Source organism: Penicillium alfredii (assembly GCF_028826965.1).
Source record: "Penicillium alfredii strain IBT 34128 chromosome Unknown utg000010l_segment0_segment0, whole genome shotgun sequence".
NCBI classification, from domain to species: domain Eukaryota; kingdom Fungi; phylum Ascomycota; class Eurotiomycetes; order Eurotiales; family Aspergillaceae; genus Penicillium; species Penicillium alfredii.
Genome location: NW_026622707.1, coordinates 547342 through 568751, shown reverse-complemented (window position 1 = coordinate 568751; position 21410 = coordinate 547342). Strand labels below are relative to the sequence as shown.

The 21410-nt window shown below is 54.0% G+C and overlaps 8 protein-coding genes across 8 annotated transcripts; 4 read left to right on the top strand and 4 right to left on the bottom strand.

Annotated features, from left to right (window-relative positions):
• Positions 1-150: 150 nt before the first annotated feature.
• On the top strand, positions 151-611 carry NUU61_007762 (uncharacterized protein; the record flags this gene model as incomplete). Its single annotated transcript, XM_056658287.1, has 2 exons — positions 151-384; positions 450-611. 2 exons carry the CDS (start codon positions 151-153, stop codon positions 609-611), a joined length of 396 nt encoding a protein of 131 aa, XP_056508580.1.
• Positions 612-1033: 422 nt separating this feature from the next.
• Positions 1034-4824, bottom strand: NUU61_007761 (uncharacterized protein; the record flags this gene model as incomplete). The annotated part of the gene is made up of 4 exons (XM_056658286.1): positions 1034-1308; positions 1385-4226; positions 4286-4612; positions 4681-4824. 4 exons carry the CDS (start codon positions 4822-4824, stop codon positions 1034-1036), a joined length of 3588 nt encoding a protein of 1195 aa, XP_056508579.1.
• A 404-nt stretch (positions 4825-5228) lies between these two features.
• NUU61_007760 (uncharacterized protein) lies at positions 5229-6302 on the top strand (the record flags this gene model as incomplete). The annotated part of the gene is made up of 3 exons (XM_056658285.1): positions 5229-5762; positions 5821-6123; positions 6192-6302. The coding sequence occupies 3 exons, from the start codon at positions 5229-5231 to the stop codon at positions 6300-6302; spliced, it is 948 nt and encodes a 315-aa protein (XP_056508578.1).
• A 1743-nt stretch (positions 6303-8045) lies between these two features.
• NUU61_007759 (uncharacterized protein) lies at positions 8046-8578 on the top strand (the record flags this gene model as incomplete). The annotated part of the gene is made up of 2 exons (XM_056658284.1): positions 8046-8462; positions 8537-8578. 2 exons carry the CDS (start codon positions 8046-8048, stop codon positions 8576-8578), a joined length of 459 nt encoding a protein of 152 aa, XP_056508577.1.
• Positions 8579-8757: 179 nt separating this feature from the next.
• NUU61_007758 (uncharacterized protein) lies at positions 8758-13301 on the top strand (the record flags this gene model as incomplete). Its single annotated transcript, XM_056658283.1, has 5 exons — positions 8758-8811; positions 8926-10212; positions 10253-11768; positions 11827-11954; positions 12012-13301. 5 exons carry the CDS (start codon positions 8758-8760, stop codon positions 13299-13301), a joined length of 4275 nt encoding a protein of 1424 aa, XP_056508576.1.
• A 547-nt stretch (positions 13302-13848) lies between these two features.
• NUU61_007757 (uncharacterized protein) lies at positions 13849-15745 on the bottom strand (the record flags this gene model as incomplete). The annotated part of the gene is made up of 4 exons (XM_056658282.1): positions 13849-14725; positions 14790-14879; positions 14944-15173; positions 15251-15745. The coding sequence occupies 4 exons, from the start codon at positions 15743-15745 to the stop codon at positions 13849-13851; spliced, it is 1692 nt and encodes a 563-aa protein (XP_056508575.1).
• Positions 15746-16808: 1063 nt separating this feature from the next.
• On the bottom strand, positions 16809-18251 carry NUU61_007756 (uncharacterized protein; the record flags this gene model as incomplete). Its single annotated transcript, XM_056658281.1, has 1 exon — positions 16809-18251. The coding sequence occupies one exon, from the start codon at positions 18249-18251 to the stop codon at positions 16809-16811; it is 1443 nt and encodes a 480-aa protein (XP_056508574.1).
• A 1459-nt stretch (positions 18252-19710) lies between these two features.
• NUU61_007755 (putative mitochondrial carrier protein) lies at positions 19711-21221 on the bottom strand (the record flags this gene model as incomplete). Its single annotated transcript, XM_056658280.1, has 3 exons — positions 19711-20705; positions 20873-21062; positions 21192-21221. 3 exons carry the CDS (start codon positions 21219-21221, stop codon positions 19711-19713), a joined length of 1215 nt encoding a protein of 404 aa, XP_056508573.1.
• Between the last annotated feature and the right edge of the window lie 189 nt (positions 21222-21410).

Genomic DNA, 21410 nt, shown 5'->3' with positions numbered 1-21410 from the left:
GTTTTCTTTTCAATCTGATTTGAATCCCTGTATATTCCTCGCATTTGCGCAAACTCAATCGTCCCACTTAAATCAGACCGCGCTTGTTTCCCACCGCTCCAAATCCAAATCCCATCCATCCCATTTATCTCCGATCCCATCTGATCCACCATGGGCAATCTCTGCTCCCGCTCCGCCAACGAGCCAGACCCCTTCTCCCGACCCGGTCGCGTCGTCGGCACCACCCCCTCCGCAGGCGCAAACGCCTCCGCTCCCCGCGCCCCGCTTCCCGCCAAAACGAACTGGAAGGGCACGCCGGGCCGGACACTGGGCGAGAGTGCAACGGGACAAAGCACCGAGGGGGGCAGTGATGAGGCGCGGAGCAATGCAGCGATAGCGGCGCAGGTAAGAAATAAAATTATCGTTACTGTTTCGGATGATAGTACTTACTGACTGTTTATCGACACTAGAAACGCGCTGAAAGCAGCTCCACGGCGAACAAGGGCAAACTCGGTTCCAAACTCGCGGCGCAGAAGGCGCAGACGCAGTCGCAGACTCTGGGTGAGGTCAGTCGCACGGAGAGGGCTGCGCGTGATGCGGATGGAGCCGAGGCGGCGAGGAGATGGGAGTAAAAAGGCTGGCTGGTTGCGAATGAGAGAGAACCTGCCTTTTCATTTTTGCGGGCGTTAAAGCATTTTCTTTTCCCCCGATGCTTGTGGCGTTCTTTTTCCTGCTGCGTTCAGCTGGTTGTCGCAAATCCCACCTGTTTCTTGGAGCGACTGATTTCTTACATTTCCTTCATGCGAATCATCATACTATACAGCGTGGCTAAGAGCTATGCGCCCCCCCCCCCCCCCCCAATTGACGCTCCATATGGAGCACTCTGATATGCCAATATATCCATGAATACACTAAACACTTTGTGGATCATGCTTGCATCAATTCCTGCTGTCTCTCGCTAGAATTCTCGGTCCAAGACCGATGATATAGTACAACCACGTAAGTTAACCCTCAACGCATGTCACGTTGCCTTAAACCCCGATTGAGTAAGCGGCTACACAACATTGTACCGACCACCCACAGGCGCGCGGGCATCGCTATCCGCCGCCGCCATCGTTCCCTCCTTGAGCAGCCGCATCAGCTCGCGCATAGCATTCGTGACCGAGATCTCCGTTTCACCTTCCACCAGAATATACAGCTTGGGGTTCTCGTTCGGGCCAGGCACCTTGCCAGCCGCATAGAAACTGCCCTTGGTGGTGATGGACGTGCCAGTTGCTTCCAAGATCTTGGCAACGTTGGTACGATTGGTAACACCCCAACGAGCTTTCTCTGTTGCAGTAGAAAAACAGGATCAGCACGCGTTTCAAGCAAAGAGAATGCAAACAAGGAAGAGATGAAAACTTACGGGGAAAGTCATTGATCTCAAGCGTGGCATGGAACGCTCCTGCGTCGGGTCCGCGGTTGTCGATGGGAACACCAGACCTCATCACACCCGCTCTGCTCAGGCGCGCGTGGATATCGGCGACTGCAGAGCCGACCTTGTCCAGGGGATTCTTCGAAGCCGCAGCCGGGTCCTTTTCGGTCCTGTGCACGGTAATCTTGCCGTCCAGATCGATACCCTTGGGAACACCTGCGAGCGGGGCAGCCGGAGCAGCGGCAGATTGTACAGACGAAAGCACCTTATTAAACCGGTCCTCGGCTTCATCCGCTTTTTCTCCCTTCTCTTCTTCCTCTTCGCCCTCCTCGCCGGTCTTATATGTTCGTCGCTCGCGCATCCGGGTTGTTTCACGCTCTTGGTCAAGTCGCTCAAGACCTTTGCCACCAAATCCAGAGGCGCTCGCCTTCTCCTTTCCGCTCTTGACTTTCTCCAAAAAGGCATCGACCAGTTTCTGAACCGGCTCAGGAACCTCTTGACCACTCTGTTTCAGTGCCTTGGCGATATCTACCGAGTACCGATCTTGTTGATCGGTCAGGAATGTCACCGCGGTTCCGGTATTTCCAGCGCGGCCGGTTCGACCAGCCCGGTGAACGTAGTCTTCCAGGTGGTTGGGAGCGTCGTAGTTAACCACGAGTTTGAGCTGCTTGACATCCAAACCCCGAGCGGCGACTGAGGTGGCAACAAGAACCGGGAAAATGCCTGCCTTGAAGTCCTCAATGGTGGAGTCACGGTCAACTTGATCTTTTCCGCCATGGATCGACATACACGGGTAGCCCTTCCGCATCAATTCCTTGAGGAGACTATCAGCAGACTCTTGGCGGTCGACGAAAATCAACGCCCGTGCATCCTCGTTTTCGTCATTGGAGTACAGGTTACCCAGCAGCTCCAATAGACGAAAGAATTTCTGGTCATCGTTGCGAACCTCGACGATCTGGGTGATCTCAGGAGCCACGACACTTTTGCCACCAACCACAATCTCAACTGGTTTCTTCAACGTTTTGCGAGCCAGTGCCTCCATGTTCCTAGGGAAGGTGGCAGAAAACAGTACGGTTTGGCGATCAGGGCGGATATTGGCCATGATCTTCATAACTTGCGGTTCAAAGCCCATATCAAACATGCGATCTGCCTCATCAAGAACGACATAGGTGACGCGTCGCAGGTTCGTAACTCGCCCTGCATTCGCCGCGAGTAGGTCAATCATTCGACCCGGAGTGCAAACAATGATTTCCGCGCCTCGTTTCAAATCGGCAATTTGGTCTTTGATCGGGGCACCACCATACGCACACACGGCGCGCAGACCCAAGGCTTTTAAAAAGGGCTTGCAGTCTTTATGGATTTGGGTGGCCAGCTCTCGGGTCGGTGTCATGATCAAACCAACAGGGCCTTCCATGCTTTCCAGCGGGCGTTGGTCTTTGATATGCCGAAACATCGGAATGAGGAAGGCGATGGTTTTCCCAGAACCAGTTTTAGCGACACCAATAACATCGCGACCAGACATGATTGCGGGAATTGCCTGCGCTTGGATGGATGTAAGGCTTTCGTAGTCGAGTTTGTCGACAACATCCAGCGTCTGCACGCCCAATCCGCACTGCGACCATTTTTGCACGGGCTTAGGGATATCAAGGCCACGAACCTTGATCCCATCCAGTTCCAGACGCAGGCTGGCAACCTCTTCCTCGCTCATCTCGGCAAGATTCGAAGGCTCGTTGTAGAACTTCTTACGGAACGGCTCATACTCAACTTTGGCGTGTTCAACCACTGGAATTTCCTTTTTCTTTTTCTTGTTGGCGATGGCAAGGAAATCTTCATCGTCATCACCAACGGCAGTAATGTCCACGTCGGCTTCATCCCCGAAAATGGCCTGCGGTGGTTGTGCCTCCTTTTTCTTGGAGAACTTGGCCCCCACGGTCTTTTTCGGTGGAGCAGTATCTGCCAGGCCTGACATGAAAGCGTCCAGGGGATCGATGTCCTCGGCCTCATCAACTTCCATTTCGGCAGATTCGGCTTGTTGGTTGGAGTCAGCCATGTGAACATCCCCAGTCGGCTGAGGAGTTTGATCGGCAGTTGAAACATCACTCTGTGATTGATAGGCTAGATGCTGGTTCTGAAGCCGCTCTTCACGACGTTCTGCTGCCGCACGCGCCGCAGCCGCAGCTTCTTCTTCTGTCCCTCCGTCTTGCATGTCAACGTCGTCATCTTCGCCTGCATCGTCTCCAACTGCAGTAACATCCTTGGCATCATCAAGCGGAGGGGTCGGAAGTTTTTCAAGTTTCTTGCGTGTTGATTCTTCCTCGCCGAAGCCCAAAGTTCGAGTAGCTGACGGTTTCTCGGCGTCCGAGGCTTGTTTCGCACCCAACCCAAATCCACTGACCTTACCCTTGGTTTTCAATGGGACCGGAGCCTTGGTGGTTTGTGCAGGGAGTTTGCTAGCTTGTGTTGGCGGAATGGTCGAGGACGGCGGCTTGGCAGCTGGAACGGTAATGTCGTTGCCCAGTACGGGCAGCGCAGGAGCTGAGGGGGTCGCATTCTTGGCAATCGCCTTGGGATCAAATTTTCCGGGATAAGAAACGGAAGCTTGTGGTTCGGTAGGTGGCGTGGCAGGTCGAGGCGAGCCAACAGCTGGTGATAAACCTGACTTCCGGTCTATCTCTTGCAGGAGATTCCGGGCGCCACCGGCTGCTTGCTCGCGTTGTTTCCGTTCCCGTTCAGCGGCTTGTTTCTGCTTCCATGCTTCCAGCTTTGCAAGCCGCTCAGCTCGTTTCTCTTCGTCGGTTGGAGCGGTTGGAGCGGGTGTGGACGGCTTAGACGGCTGCAAAATATGAATCAGTATAATGCATTCTCTCAAATATGGACATATCCATGACGTACTTCACGAGTCCTTGACCTGGACCGCCGATTCGAGACACGGTCACGGCTATCATCCCGTCTAGACTTGCGCTTCAAGTCAGCAGAATCATCTGTGCGCCTCCGATCGCGGTCGCGCGAATCATCTCGCCTGCTTCGGTAATCCCTCTCGCGGCTTCTGCGACGATATTCGTAGTCATCATCCCGGTCTCTGGACCGCCGACGGTCTCGCGATCGGTCTCGACGACTGGGCCGATAATTGTCTTCGTCACGTCTGTCTAGGGAACGGTCGCGTCGCCGATATGCATCTCGATCGCGGCCGCGATCACGTTCACGTTCTCGGTACCGCCGCTGTATCAACCAAAAAGTCAACTTGGTTAGTTCATTCCGCGAAAATTCAAGCCGGAATTGCCACATACCTCTGGGCTGCGGGATCGGCGGTACATTCGCCCATCATCCCGTCTGTTCCTCTCATAGCGATCATCATCTCTGCGGTTCCGGCGGGATGACGAGTATGTGCTGCCTACTGGTGATGGTGAGCGAGTATCCCCGTGGCGAGCCATTGTTGCAGGCCAACGATAAGTGAGTATTACTGGAACTCAAAGGAACCCGGAGTCGAGCAAAGACCTGCAAGAATCACCGCGCTGCCATGTGGATCTTGGATTCGAGCAGGTCGTACGGTTCGCCACTGGGAGATATAGTAATTGGGGGAGGTCTCGAAAACGATGCCATTTTGACTTGGCGATTGGGAACCCGTTTGGTCACGTGGTATATCAATCAAGGGTTTGCACGTGACTATACACTAATCCCAAAGCGGAGAGACCCAAACGACGCGAACCCCGGCAACCAGCCTCCCTCTCTCCGCCTGCGACAGGAGCTCCTTCAAGCTACTTTCGCGCTTACTCAATTGACACTTGTCTCGTTCTTGGACGCTCTTAGATTATATCCCACTCTTGTTCACTTCCCCATGCCTTGGCAGTACGCAACTCGTAGGGCCATTCGGCCCCTGCGCCTCGGCGTTGCCCTCGCACGCCATAGTCGGGTGGTGGGCGTGCAGAACCAGCTTCGTCGCATTGCCGTCGCGACCAGCCCGCGATTGATGACTCCCTGTTCTGGATATCGCTCTGCTATCAAGTTCCAGCAGTCTCACACATACGCGACTACCTCCACTCCCAAGTCGAACCGGTCCACCAAGAGCAAGCCGGCCAAAAAGTCCAAGAAAACCGCTAAGAAACCAGTCAAGAAGCCTGCCAAAAAGCGTGTGTTGACTGAGAAGCAATTGGAAAAGAAGAAACAACAGGAGCACCGCCAACGGATTAAAGAACTCAAGGAGGCTAGCCTAACGCCACCTGCAAAGCTGCCCCAATCCGCCTACATTGTCGCCTTGACGTCAAAGCTTACTGAGCTTCGATCTGAAGTGCCTTCTGAGCCTCGAAAGCCATCGGATTACTTCAGCGCTGCTGCGGGGCTTGTGAGGTCCATGAACTCTGCGGAGCTCGAGGTCAGTCTCTGCTCTTTGTCATCTCTTGTATTCTCATTCCATGCTAATTATAACGTAGGAATACCGAGGCAAAGCTGAATCGAACAAGGCGACTAATTCTGCAGCCTATGAGTCGTGGGTGAAGTCGCACACGCCCCTGCAGATCAAGGAGGCCAACCTCGCCCGGCGGCAACTCGCGCGCCTTCAGAAGAAGGTCTTCCGGCCTCTCAAAGACGACCGACAAGTCAAGCAGCCTCTTTCTGCCTTCATCGCCTACAACACGGAACGAAACGAAAGTGGTGACTTCAAGCATGTGAAGAGAACGCAGGTCGCCTCTCGCGTTGCCGAGGAGTGGAAGGAATTGACCCCATCCGAAAAACAGGTAAGAAGCTTTCCCACTACCACAATGTGTGTGATTCCTTGGTTTGCAACGACTGATTATGAGCCCAGCGCTACGTCGACCTTGCCGCCGAGGACCGTGAGCGATATATCAGAGAGCACCTGGAAGTGTATGGAGAGGTGCCCAAGAGGGCTACCAGCCCCCATCCGGAGTCCGCATAAGGGGGATCCACGTTCTTTTCAAGAGAAGCCGGTGTTTAGTCTGAGGTTGGGACAGGGGTCTTGATTTGTGTTTCCTGCATGCCGCTTTATTCCCTTTCTTTTTGTCGCTGTATTGTAGTTTCCTTGGGCTTTGTGTTTTTATCATAGGACTTGATGAGATTGATATATCTGCCAAACCCGCGTATTTCTTGCCTCCAGTCTCTGGGGTCTGCAGTGCAACCTGTCCATGAGTCAACTTGCCACATACCCCACACAAGTGGGTTTTTGGCTCCGATGGAAGAGTGGCGGTGTGAGAATGTGATGCGTTGGGTTCGTGCTCCAGCGATCGAGATATATAGAGTATTGTTTGTCTTGAATTTCAGGGTTAAAGCCTCGAGTTATATTGTGTTTGTAAGGGGAAGAGTATATTATGATGACAGATTTCTCTATTGTGAATATATATTCATAGATACCTCCACTCTACTATATCCAAATTGAGCATAGATATAAGATCTCTGCAACTCGATTATTTATTATTCTTTCATGTCTAGTTCTAGGAAATTCTCCCAAGTCCAATGCAAATGCAAGTCTTTGTTTTGATGCCCACTTCCCACGGGCCTACCCGCCCGGGTCATTGGGCATCCACGGGTATGCGACCTCTCTCTCCATGATCCATCGCAATCCATGGATAGGGGAACCACCGTTCCCTGGTTTGGATGCGGTGAACCAGACCCTTGGGAATGGCATGAGCATTCGCATGTTTAGTTAGCATGGGGGGAAATCCAGTTGTATTTCCAACTGCCCCCCTGCTTTGACTCGGATCAACCCTGGCTTGAAAGTGGAGGGGGACTCTCGTTATCGATAGGGTCGCGTCCTGTCTGCATGCTGTATGCGTAGGTAGATCAACCAACCGCAGGGTGTCTGTGCGACTTGGGCTTAATCCAGGGAGAGTATGCCGTGCAGAGAGGGGGAGAAGAACCAAGAAATGCAGAATTGTAGAAATGCAGAAGTTGAGTGGGAGTATATCCTCGGGGCGATCAGGGTGTTTTGTCCCAGCCATCTTTTTTTTTTCTCTTCGCGATTATTATTATTATTATTACTTTTCTCTCGGGGAATGAACAGGAGTTCCCGAGTTTAATATATTCCCGGGTTTAATATATTTTCTGTTTCAAATTATTCTATATCATTAAGAAGACACAGAAAGGGAGCCATCCAAGTGTCTTGCTGCTTGCTGTGGAATGTGTACGGTCCGTCATACTTCGGATGATCACCTCCACCGCCCCAACTGCGTCCATCCCTGCGAGATCGACTTTTCTCTCTTTGCTTTCTCATCTTGCTTGTCGGGCTCATTTTTTTTGGAGACCCTCTGGCATATTCTCTTCTCTGATCCCTTCCCACTGTCCTCCTGTTCTAGGGTCTCTATTGCCCATCGGTCCAGCGCAGTTCTCCGAACCCAAGTCCGACTAGCACCTGAAATCGCGCAGGTCGTGCAGGGAGGCTCTCGTGCTTATATACCTCGCTTTTTGGTTTATTTTTTTTTATCAGTTGCGATCCAGAGCTGAAGCTCGAGTCCTTTTTTTCCGTATCGCAACACATTCCCCGGATCTTGTGGCTCCGCACGTCAACTCGCATTCCAACCGATAAGCGTTTCCTCCGCGGGGACCCCGACTCCAATCCCACCACCCCATGTGGTCTCCCCCTCCGACGTGGGTTTGACCGGTGTCTGATCGGACCATCTTTCGGATCGGCGCATTCAATCTCGACATGGAGACGGTCGGGTGGTCCGTTGCCCACCAGGAGCGCGCGGAAAACCCGAAAGAAATTGAGAGCATGGCATATGATGCAGAAAACACTATGGATATTGAAACTGCAACGGTCATCGCCGGATTACAGGCGGCTCTGACACGCTCGTGGCTGCAAGACTACGCCATTTCGTCCGGCAAGACCGCGTTCGTTGAAAAGAGCTTCTTCTGTCCGGAATACCAGCCCCCGCCTTCCTACGACGATGCGATTCACGATCTCCCTCCGGAATACTTGGACCTCCCGCCGTCCGCGCAGCGCAAAACCCCGCTTGCTCCAGCCGCGCCAGCCGCGCCAGGGGCGAAATCTCGTGGCCTTCCGTCTATGCTGTGGAAAGATCGCACTCGCGATGTGGATATTGATTTTGAGATCCTGACGGGTGTCCGGGAGCACAAAAAGAAGAAGCCTACGAAGAAAGCAGCTGCACCGCCGCCCCCGCAAAACACTGGCGGTAGCTCGGATCCTGGTGGCGATCAACCACCCGCCGGAGATGGTGACGGCGGCGGCGATGCTGGGGGTGATGCAGGTGGCGCCGGTGGCGACGGTGATGGCGGCGATGGCGGTGATGACTGGGGCGATTGGGCCGTGAGTGGGAGCAAGAAAAAGAGCAAGAAGAAGGAACAGGAAGAAGAGGAGGAGAAGCGCGCCAAGGAAGAGGAAGAGCGAAAAGCTGCTGATGCTTCTGCTGCTAATAACCTCAGTTGGGCCGACGACGCAGACGACGGCGGCGGTGACGATAGTTGGGCTGGCTTTGCGACCGTAGGGAAAAAGAAGAAGAAAGACAAGGTATGCTTTTTACTTTTGATATATGATGCTACTGTTCGAGATTTGACCTGAATCGCAGGAAGATCCGGCACCGCCAGGAGGCTTTCAAGATGTGAGCCTCAACGATGGCGCGCCGCAGTTGGACTTGAATTTTGACAGCCCGGCTCCAAAGACCGGCGGGACCGGGTTCAGCTTTGGTGGCTGGGGTAAAGACTGGACTACTGGCAGCAAATGGGGTCTTGGTGGGCTGACGGGTGATTCAGCTCCTAAGGAAGAACCCAAGGACACCAATCCCTGGGCAACTTCTTCCAAGAAGAAATCAACTAAGACGACCGCTGGCGGTTTCGACTTTGGCGACTTGGGGTCCCCGCCTGAAGCGGAGCCTGCGCCAGAACCCAAAGAAGATGACTGGGGTGGCTGGAATGTAACAACCAAGGATACGAAGAAAAAGAAAGGCAAAGCCGAACCCGAGCCTGAGCCAGCGCCTGAACCTGAACCTGAACCTGAGCCCGCACCGGTGAAAGCCGAGCCAGCTTATGATGAAGCCTGGTTCCAAGGTCTCTCCAAGAAGGAGCAGCGAAAGGTCAAGAAGGAGATGGAGAAAAAGGCCAAGGAAGCAAAGGAGGCTCAGGAAGCAAAGGAAGCTCAAGAGGCACAGGAGGCAAAGGAGGCAGCTCCTGTGCCTGAGCCTGAAGAGCCGAAGAAGTCCCCAGAGCCTGAGAATGACTGGAGTTGGGGTGTGTCAACCAAATCCAAGGACAAAAAGAAGAAGATCGATCTCTTATCTGACCCAGACCCTCCGGCGCCTCCACCGGCGGAGGATGACTGGATGAACGGCTGGGGAACTGCAGGGAAGAAGAAAGACAAAAAGTCCAAGGAACCGGAGCCAGAGCCTGAAAAGCCCAAGGAAGCCGAGGATGATTGGGGCGGGTGGAATGTTACCACCAAGGAAAAGAAGAAAAAGAAGGGCAAAGCCGAGCCTGAACCTGAACCAGAGCCCGAACCCGAACCACCAGCAGAGCCTGAACCCGAACCCGAGCCGGAGCCGGAGCCTGAAGCACCGGCAGCACCAACATTGCCGGATGACCCCCTCTATGATAACTGGCGGAATTTGTCTTCGAAGGAACGCAAGAAACGCGAAAAGACTCTGAAGCGAAAAGGACTTCCCATCCCGGGCCAAGATATCGAACTTCCACCTGAAAACCCTCCAGAGCCAGACCCGGAAGCAGAAGCAGCTGCTGAACCTGCTGCGGAGCCCGAGCCCGAGCCCGCCCCGGAACCAGAACAGGAGAAACCGGCTGACGAAGATGACTGGGCTCTTTGGGACACCTCAAAAGACAAGAAGAAAAAGAAGAAGGGCAAGGATGTTGACGAGCCCCCTCCACCCGCGCCCACCCCCTGCCCAGGGCCTCACTCCAGAGCCGGAAGCTGCCAATGAAAACGATGATATATGGGCCGATCTGGCTCCCAAGACCAAGAGCACGAAGAAGAGTTCCAAGGCCATTGAACCCCCCAAGGAAGAGCCCAAGGCCGCCAAAGGTTTTTGGGCGGCGTTGACCGGGGGATCTACACCCAAAGCCAAAGCGACCAAAAAGACAGAGGAGAAGTCCAAGTCCAAGGAAGAGAAACCAGAGCCACCACCGGAAGAGGACCTCCTTATTGACGTTGGCGATGATCCAAAGGAGCCTGAACCCCCAGCAGAACCTGAGCCTGCACCAGAGCCAGAGCCCGAACCTGAGCCTGTTGAGGAGCCCCCTCCCCCGGAAAAAACATCGAAGACAAAGGGAACTGCCAAGCTCTCCGTTGCCGAGCGTATCAAGGCCCTCGAGCAAAACAAAAAGGACAAGGCAAAGGAAGAAAAGGCAAGCTCCAAGTCAAAGAGCAAGGAAAAGAAACCAGAGCCCGAGCCCGAGCCTGAGCCCGAGCCCGAGGCACCCGCAGAGGAACCGGTTTCGACCAAGAAAGGATCCAAAAAGAAGGTCACAAAGGACTCTGCCTCCAAGAAGGAAGTCCCGGAGCCGGAAGAAGACAAAGAAGTTTCCAAGGACTCTGTTCCTGGGAGCTTCCCTGATGAGCCCCCCGAGCCACCTGCTGAGCCCGAACCAGAGCCCGAATCCAAGGCTGAGCCCGAGCCGCCTGCTCCAGACCCTACCAAAATGTCCAAGAAAGAACTGAAGAAGGCCAAGAAGGCGGCCGAGAAGGCGGCGGCCGCCGCCGCTGCTGCCAAGGAGCCCACTCCCCCTCCGCCTCCAGAGGAACCACCTGTTGCGGAAGCGGAGGAGCCAAAAGAGGACACACAGGAAGATGATAAAGCCGACGAGGGTGCGCCTCCAACACCCCCGCCAGAGCCTACTGAACAGGACCCCCCGAAATCCAAGAAAGATCGTGCGCGTGTCGATCGCGCTAATACATCGTCCTGGGGCTTCTGGGGAGCGGCCCCGCCTCCAAAGAAGTCCGGCAAAAAGGAGAGCAAACCCCAAGAGGAAGGGGAGCCTCCCAAGAAAAAAGAATCGACTCGGGAGCGTTCTCCTGCGGCAGCGCGGTCCAAGTCGACAAAATCTCGACCCAAGGACTCCGATCATGAGGTCGAGAAGTCATCTGCATCAGATCGGGAGAAGCGACGCGAACGAGAACGAGAAGCGCGGTCCTCGAAGAACCAGCGTGGTACAGCCCTCTCCAACTTCATCATCGGAGCGCCCCCGCCCACGCGGACAAAAACGAAGAAAACAGGTGCTTCTGCATCCAGACCTTCCTCGAGACCCGTATCAAGGCGGCCGTCAATTGATGAAGAAGACGAAGCTGCAATGCCGTCACCGCCGCCGGACGAGAAACCTGAGGTTGCTGATAAGGCAGCCAAATTAATGGGCATCGATGCTGCCAAGTCGCGGCGTGAGCGGCCGCGCGCTGACAAGCGGAAATCAGGTACGTGGAACCCAGGTTTCTTTTTCCAGGTCACCATTGGACTAATCTGAGCTCATAGGCCCGAGAGATCCGTATGCGATTGATGATGATGATCTGGTCATGGTCGACATGGAAGACGCCGATGGTCAGTCACCAAAAGAGGGCTCTAAAGGATCGCGGCCATCGAAGCGCAAATCGAAGAAAGAGGTGAGTCTAGGTCCGGGTTTCTTTGCAAGAATTGGTATTAACTTTGCGATTCACCAGTCACGAGCCAAGCCTGACGAGGATGACGCTGTCTTGGTCGATGCCGACCAAGCACAACATGGGCCTGACGTGGTGTCAGGGCCCGACGACCTCGCCTTTGTTGATGCGCCACCCAGAGAGCGACGCCCAAAGCGTTCCAACACAGCCCCGAAGAAACAAGAAACCGGAGGATTGATGGGACTTTTCGGCTCTTTGAGAAAGACCACGCGCCCCGAGATGCCAGAGCGACGAAAGTCGCGCTCGCACCGTGACGACGAGATGGAGCGAGACGACCCTCGCCGGGTGCGACGTGATGATCGCCGCCGCCGATCTGTCAAACCCGATACCGATGGTGAAGGGTTCACGACCGACGCTGCTGGTGCTGCTGGAGGTGCCGAGACCGAGGCGGAAGACGCTGAAGCCAGAAAGGCTGCCCGCCGGGCTAAGCGTACCTCTCGACAGGCTCCTTCAGACGCTCGCGAAAACGAAGCCCGGGAAGCGGAGGAACGGCGGGCTCGCAGGAAGGAAAAGGAAAAGGCTCGTGAAGCCCGTGAACAGCGAGCGCGGGAGGCAGAAGAAGAGCGTCGCCGTGAAGAAAAACAGACCCGCCGCGCTGCACGCGAAGAGCGTCGTGCTCGAGAGGAACAGGCCGCGCGGGAAGCCGAAGCCGCCGCCGAAGCCAAGGCTGCTGAGCGCCGCGAGCGCCGCCGAATACGCGAAGAGGAACAGGCCGCCAAAGCCAAACGCCGACGTTCGCGCGTCGAAGAGCGACCCCCGGACGAGTTTTCACCCGAGGAACCAGACCCAAACCGCCGACGCGGATCTCGGGCCGCGCCCGAGGATCCGAAAGCTCGTCGTCGCAAATCCAGGGCTCCGCCAGAGCCAGCTCCTGCGCCGGTGATGCCTGGCAACAAGAAAGATAAGATCTCATCTTGGGTCTACTCCCAAGCCGACGAGCCCCCAGAGCCCCCTCCAATCGTCCCCACCGTCATTGATATGCCCCCTCCCGCCGCTGCGGCCGCTGAAGCCGCTGGCGCGCACTCCATCTCCTCGGACGAGGAAGCCCGGCGCGCGGTGCGTCGCAAGGCCCGCCGGAGAGCCAAGTACCCCGGGGTTGCGGAAGAGGAAGTTGAGGATCTTCGGGCGCGTCGTCGTGATGCACGCCGCGAAGGTGTCAAGAGCAGTTCCGGGAGCGGCGACTACGAGCGTGATCGTGGTATGAGGTCTCATGGGAGTCGGCATGGCGGACAGGCGCCTCCGAGCTCTGGACCCAAAAAGTCGAGCTGGTTCCGCAAGCTCACGAATCTCTAATCTCTAAACTGGGGGGGGATATATGATTCAGTGTGAGGCAATTGTGTTTATATGTTTCGTTTTTTTCTTCTTTTTCTTCTGTTTCTTCTCTCTGTTTCTATACCGATGGAGCGAGCGTCTCTTTGGTCCCTTTTTGTTCTTTTGAGTCTGATACAGACAGACACCTTTGACGACAGATATGAGTCTATGACCTATCATGTACCTTATGGACTGGGCTTTTGGATGCAATATGATTTCTATGACACTTTCGACTCCGAGGTTTCGCATTCTTAGTAGATACTCTAGATGGTAGAATAGACCTCGCAAGTGAACCGAGTGCAATCCCTACGATTGATTACAGTGGCTCATTGGTATCATCTTCAAGCTTCTTTCAAGTGCTCATCCCTCGCGACGTGCTCATCGAAGAGCACAGGGAGAATCAATTTCTACATTGTGTGCTCTATATACAACATGGTATTAATACAGGCCATGGATCCGAAAGAAGGTATTAAAAAAAAAGATGAACCCCCCAAAAATATAGAAGTGAAATGAAATGAAATGCAAATCGTCATTTGAAATGAACAGACAAATCGCTCGAAGAATCAACAAACTTAGGCCAAGTATTCGTAAACACAAGATTCTTAACCGACTTCTCAGCCTGATCAAACACGCCATTCCCAAACACCGGCGACACGGCCACGGTATTGGGGACCCGCGGCTCGATATGCATGATACTCTGATTCTCGTGCGGATAGTCATCCAAGCAAAGCGCATGGGTATCCTCGTCGACGACCACAATCGCAGACGATTTCTTGCGGTGCGACGACGGGTTCATCGTGTACGAGTCCGGCAGATTCCTATAAACGCGCGTATCGGCGCCCGCATTCGCCGCGCCGCGCGCAAGGATCGCGGCGCTGATATACTGGACGCCGTCGCCGAAGACGGCCTGCAGATCCGTGTAGATGCGCGACTCGATGTTGATGGGGAACTCGGCGGTCTTGAGATCCACGCACGCGGCGTAGATCTCCAGCGCGATCTTGAAGAAATGCAGCCGGTGGTACTGTGGATCTCGAACCCAGTCGTATGTCGGTTTTGTGGTTGTGATGCGCGCCCAGGCGGCTTTCCAATCGCGCACGTAGTTCAGGAAAATGATGTTCTCGCCGCTGAATTCTTTTGCTGCCGCGAACCGGAGCAACATGCTCGAGTCTTCGGCCAGACAGCGCTCCAGCGCTCGGCGCGAATATGCTTCTGGGATGGAGGTGGTGCTGGTTTCGCTTTTGGAGTGCGAGGCGCCGGAGTCCAGCTTTGTGACGCCGGATGAGCGCATCTCGTCCCAGGCTTGGAGTTCGCCGAGGATGCGGTTGCGCTGTCTTCGTGAGGTGATGAGCTCGTAGCAGGGTACGAAGACGGCCATTGCTTCCATGGTCATGATCCCGGGGGCGAACCTGTGGTTTGTTGGTCAGTTGAGTTTCTGTTAAATTTGGTTGTGAGGGGTGGTGTTTTATGTACCAGAGAGCCGGCACCCAGTACCGGTTGATTGCTGCCCAGGCGTCGGTTGTCGAGTACAGCGCGGCGAACCACATGGGCGAACCGGGTAGCCTGTACATCTATTATATTAGCACCATTGGGTGTTGGATGATGGCGAAAAATGTAGAATACTCACGCGGCAATGACGCAGCAAGTGATCTGAAACCGCCAATGGTGAATATCATGGATATTGCGAATCTTCCACAGAACGTAGGGCGCGAAGATCCACGACCAGAACAACTGCCAAAGAATCGACGGAATCCACTCCGGGCCTCGTCGACATTGCTCAGAGCTCACATGTTGGGAGAAGGTGCCGAATGACTGGAATTTGCGAGAGGTGAGGAAGATTGAGAGGGACAGCGCCAGCTAGAGTTGTTAGGACACAAGTTAGTATATAGATCACCGGCAAGGGGATTGAGCAGTGAAGATAACCCCAAACGAACCTGCACGATCATTCCAACCACAATGCCCCATTCCGTCCGTTGAACCAAATTCATTTGCTTCCACTGCGCCAGAAACCGACGAGGCGAGATAGCCCGACCCAGGAACGGAGGCCGGTACGGCTGCTGCGCGGTATAGAGCAGCTTCTCCTGGATGCCATACACACTCAGCAGCTGCATACTATTCGCCTGGAACAGCGCAATGCCCAGCGGCAGATAGATACTCATGATCCAGTACTCAGCGGCGCAGGGGTACTGCCCGCCCATGGAGTATGCGACCATACACAGAATCCAGTAGACATGGAGACAGGCCACGCCGCTGAGGGCGAGGAGTAGATTGCGGATGCGGATGCATTGCTCATGGCGATTCACGATCAGAAACGCGCTTCCTCCCAAGATCGCGGCTGTCCAGACAATGGCGACGCACACGTAAAATTGAGCCAGGGTGTCGAAGATGGGCCCGCCACCGTCGTTGCCACCAGGCTGGATATAGGCCATTTGTTAAGCGTTGTTGAGTCCTGCAACCGCCATTCAAGAACAACCGGGGTTTCTGGGGTTATTTTATTTTTATTTTATAATTTTATAATATTATATTTTATAATTTATAATTTATTATTCTTTTATAACGGCGCGGGAGACCGGGGTTGATGGGATGCCGGCCACTGTGGAGCCCACACCGGACTCATCCTTGTAAAACAGAGGGGGGGGAAATCAGACGAATTGGACAGGAGATATGTCGAATGATGCTCCACTATGAGTAGGTTGACCGGGATATCTCATTCTGGCAATGCGCCCACATATCGTTACACATCATATAAGTTGACTGGCACTTGGCCCAGAAAGCGGATGAACTTGGGATGGATCGGCATAGAAATCCTCAAAGAAAAGTAGCCAGACCATAAAGACTTTGTTCCGGCCCCCTCTATCAAAGTCTTTTCAACGGCCTCGGGATACCTCTGCCGCGTGGTTGAGGAGCTAGTGGCGACGCCAACGTCCGCACTAGTAACCGATCCCGCCCCCCTGAGGCCATCTCCACGACGCGCCTTCGAAGTGTGTCCAAGTGTGTTTCAGACAGGATTACAGGACCCCGTCGAGCGTGTGGAGAGAGTTGGACGGTATTATTTTGGTTTCTGCAGACATAAGTACCGTTCATGATTCATGCTCCCCCCTGGAAGTGTATATACTTCCCACACTATATGGTGTAAATAATAACTCATACAATCTGGATGGTGTGGCTGACACCCATGACAATACTGTCCCTGCAGGGATTTTCATCCCATGCCTATCCGATTGGCCTCTCTTTGCCAAGTCGCGTGTGGATCCCACGGCCCGGCAACTTACCATTGACAGCCGTGGGCTAATCGAATGGTGGAGAAAAGGGGACGAAGTGGATGTCAACTCTACAGTTAGTCTGGCCAAACCCAACCCGATTGCAGGGAGGAAAAAAAAAAAAAACATGTGTTCATACATTCTGCAGGGGAAATTGAGGTGGAGTTGGAAAAATCATGATTTTGGAATGTTTCTTTTGTGGTTTCGTCATTTTGCTTCGTTAGCCCTAATTCTATGAGTCGAAGATCGGCCCAAAGGCCGGCACCCCGCGGACTTCGAGCTCAAACACAATTCTTTTTGTAAGCCGAGGGTTGCTAATCACACACACCGCTTCAGCGTCGAATTCGCGGATAAGCTCCTGTACAATTGGCACCATATCCACTCGTCCCGTGGTGGTGGTGTCCAGAAGGAGGGGGTTGGGGTCGAGTTGCTGCACCAGCCCGACAACATCCGAGCCGTAGGTCTTATGAGGGTTCCGTGTTTGCCACACTACTCGCAGGGGAGGCCGATCTGGCTCACTGAGAAATGACAGACAGGGCCCGATGCCGGACCCAGTGGTTACCACGACCACTCGGCGGAATACCCGCATTACATGAATACAACCGTACATGAGCACGCCGCGCTTCCAGAGCTGCGTGGGCTTTTGATCGATGCATCGTGTAGTCCAGTCGCCTGCCTTGGAGACAAGACATGAGAAGCTCTTGCCGTCGGGATCCGGGAACGTGGCGAAGCTGTGCCAGTCTCGCAGCGGATGCTTGGACAGCCCGATGACTTTGCCAAATGCAGTGGGCGCGTGGCTGAGGTGGAGGCGGATAGCATGTGAGGAGAGAAACTCGGGCCACACCTGCACGCGACGGAGCAGCAGCCAGGGGTGGACAATCGAGGCGATGATCCCCAGCACAAACCAGAATGCGGGGAGCTCGACTAGGTAGAGGCCAAGAGACATGCCCTGGGCGTGGCTGGCTTGGCTTGAAAAGACCATCAACAGGGTCAGGAACAGAGCCACGGCGGCCCAAGCACAGAACCGGTGAGCGAACTCGAAATAGTCATGTCGTTTTGTGCGCAGGGCCGGATATGCCACGACAATGACAGCCACGAGATCGACCAGTAAAACATAGGCGAGGACAATCACGGGGATGGAAATCAGGGCCGAGTTATGCTTCACCCAATACTCGCGCGAGATCAGCGCCACCAGCCCCGTATACCATAAAAAGGAGGCCACGCCGCATCCGCTATGGACTCCGCCATAATGGTATGCTTTGGCAGCCCTCCTGCGCAGCACGAGGGGCGCCGATCGCGGGATACGGCAGATGGTCCAGAAAATGCAGTTCACCACCATTGGATGACGGGCCAGACCACAGATAAACAGATTGACACTGGCGGCATTGACAAAGGCCAGCAACTTTTGCCGGCTTTCAACCATGATAATCACAAAGGCCACGGCATTGGCGCAGTACACCAACGTAAAGAGCCGGCGGTAGATGGTGAGGATGGCATATCGGATCGACGCAAAGCTCATGCGCGGGTATTGTTGAGCCTCGACATCGACTTGACCGGCTGAAAACCGCTTCCAATCCCATGTGCTGCTGTCATTGCTCAGGTAGGTAGTGGTGGAAGGAGCCAGACTGGCCCTGTTGGAATATGTGGGACAAGGCAATTGGGGCGAGCATAGCATCCTGTGGCCCTCATAGGATTGGTAAGAGGATTTGCAATATTATTCTTTTGCGATGGAGGACCGGGAGAAAGACGGGATAGAACACGGGTAGATGTCTCTATTATTCTTAAAGATAAAACATTGATATTGCGCCTGGGAACAGGCGCATGCAGAGGATTTAAATGAGGGTCCCCAAGTGATTTCTTGAGGGATCCAGGCTGCGGGGAGTCTAGCACATCCAGTCTTTCTCTCTTGAATCCTGGTAATAAAACCACGTTATACTCGGTGGAGTGGAAGTGGGTCATCTAACCTCTTCCGGGACGACGTGCGCATATCCCGGGGGGACCTACGGGAACGTGGTGAGCTGCAGGATCCAGTTCGCAGGGCAAGGAAGTGCGGTGTCCTCGTCGATACACTTGGAGAGAGTTCATTAGCTGAACGGATGTTCGGACGAACAGGTTGATGGAGCACTCTCCGGCCTCATTGGCCGTCCCCGATGATGTGACATGAACTCGTGGACATATCCGTTGAACCTTGGAAGACGGCAAGCTTCCGATGGAGATAATGGGGGCCGGTTTGCCCGACAGGCTCTGGCGCTTAAACCCCAGCTTTGTTCTTTTGTTCTTCTTCTCGTCTATATACACCGTGGCGTTTGGTCGATCTGCCATTCTGACCATTTTAGAGTCTCTCAAGGACCATATCCATAGGTGTATCAATCTTTCCTCCCGAGCCATCCATGGATAGCACGAGGGAGCCACGCATAAGGAACTGTCAGATCCCACCTGCAGCTGCACAGCAACCTCCAAGGTTGGTTCGATCATGTAACAATTGTCACCTCACGCAGCGTTAGTGGCTTGGCGCGCGGACCATGATAAGGGGGCAGGATCGAACATCAGCGGCAGTCTCGCAAGTGAGAATCCTGCCAGCCTGCTAGTTTACCCACAGTTTAGCCTCGACTGTCAGCTGTCACTGTGAATTTTCAACCTTGGATCTGTGGAGGATGTAATGGGCAGACCAAACAATCAAACAAAAAGAGGGTTAAGCTCGACAGTGCAATAGAGTCTTATATTTAGATTTTCTTTCTTTTCCTTCTCTTCCCCCTTTCCAATCCTGAATTGTGCTTTGACTCCCGTGTCCGAAATGAAACCGAGTCCCCGTGCCCTGTTTGTTTCAAAAGTGGACTTTGTTTTTCTTGGTGTGGACATCTCCACAGGAAATAGGGGGTGGGTTAGGGTTATCAGTCAACGGCCGGATAGGGCTGACGAGTTGAGATATACTCACTTGCTAGTGCGGAGATCTCCGAGAAGAACCGGTGATAAATGACTCAACTGAGTCTGACTCGAGTGCAGTTAAGGTGGTAAAGAGAGAGAAGATCGCCGAAGTTGCCCAAATCCGTCCTCTTGAAGAAGTTGATCCGCTATGGCTTTGTTAAAAGAAGAAAGATGAAGAAAGAGACAAGAAAGAAACAACCCATGCAACTCTACATGACCGCCTCCCCATCCTCCGATCGAACCCCCGGCCGATCAACCCCATCGCGCTCTCTCCGCCGATTTTCCAAATAAAACCGACCCCCCTCATAGAGACTGAGATACATGCTCAACGACACAGCGGTCCAGCCCGCACGGATCGCCCCGCCCTTGAAGAGCCCACGGATGCCCTCATTGCAGAAGATGTCGCGGCCCACAGCGAACGTCCCTTTGCTGTGTATTTTGTCGGCATGGGAACTGCCATTTGTACCTAATTTAGCGTTCTCATTGCTGTTAGAGCTGCTGTAATTGTTGCTGGCCGAGAGCATGACCCGGGTCTTGATCACGTCGATGGGCGTCGTGACGATCGAGGCAAGGGTCCCCGAGATCGAGGCCGAGAGACCTGTTAGTCCGGCGCGCTCGATGAGCTGGTCTGTATTGTTTGGGGCAAATGGTATTTCACTACCATTGCCATTGCTATCGACATCACTGCTGCTGCTGTTGCCATTACTACTGCTATTACTCGTGAGATTGGGGTTAGTACTAGCAGTAGCTGTAGCAGCTTTGCATCTCCACCGCCAGTCGATCAGATGAGACCGCACACACTCAAAAATCGGAAATTGCAGCCCCGTAAACGGCAGATTGCGGCCCACGAGCGCCATGTACCCGCTCCACAGCCGTGATGGATGCCGGCGGAATCGAGCCAGTACCTGGCGCATGGCAGTGCGGCTGCCTGTACCATGATGGTTATCTGAAGATTTTCTACTGTTGCCACTGCCGCCGTTGATCATCTGTGCGTTCTGCTTGAGTACCTCGGCCGGTGTGAGCATGAGGCAGGCGACCATCTCTGCGGTCGAAGAGGCGATGGCATGGATGATGGGGCTGGGGAGTGAATGCGTGAAGGGCAGACGTGGTCCGTTAGGCGTTCCGTCAGTAGTGTAGGCGCTGTGGTTGGAGGAGTCGTGGAGGGTGCTTTTCACTGCTTCGTAGGTGGTGAAGAAGGCTCCCGCTAATGAACATTAATGTAGACTCTTTTGTTAGCACTCGCATACTTGGAAAATAAAGCAACTCGATATCTCTGCTGGATCCGGGGTAAATCATTGCATATCCCCAGAAAACAAAAACAGGCGTGCAAGCCATCAAAGCAAGTGTTAGGCCGAAAAGGTTGAAACATACACGACGGAATCGTCGCGAACACCACGCTCCAGACGCCCTGGTATACTCCCCGGAAGAGCACATTGCGTCGCACAGCGCCGGTCCGCGCATCCTTGTACACTTTCTCGTAGTCCGGAGATTGGATCCGGGTCTTGAGCGTGTCGACGGGGTAGACAATGAAGTCGACAATGACTGCCGCAAAGGCGCCGGCCTGTTTATTTCAGTGAATCTATCAGTCAATGGATATTGCTGCATCTGCAAGACCTGCTTTCTCTCTCTCTCCTCTCCCCCTCGTCTTGATTCAATTCGACCTGCACAACACCAAAAGAAAGTAACTCACGATCCAGATGTCAGTATGGCTGTTATACATCAAGAGCGATCTGGGGGGCCGGGCTCCGAGGGAAAGCCGACATGGAGACAATCGCGGCAGACATTGCCTTCCAAAAATCTCATCTCTTCTTTCCTATGGGGATACACCTTGAGTCTTATCGATAGCAGACTAGATGATGGGCGCATGAGGTCATGGAATGTCACCTGAGCCGCGATGCCCTAACCTCTT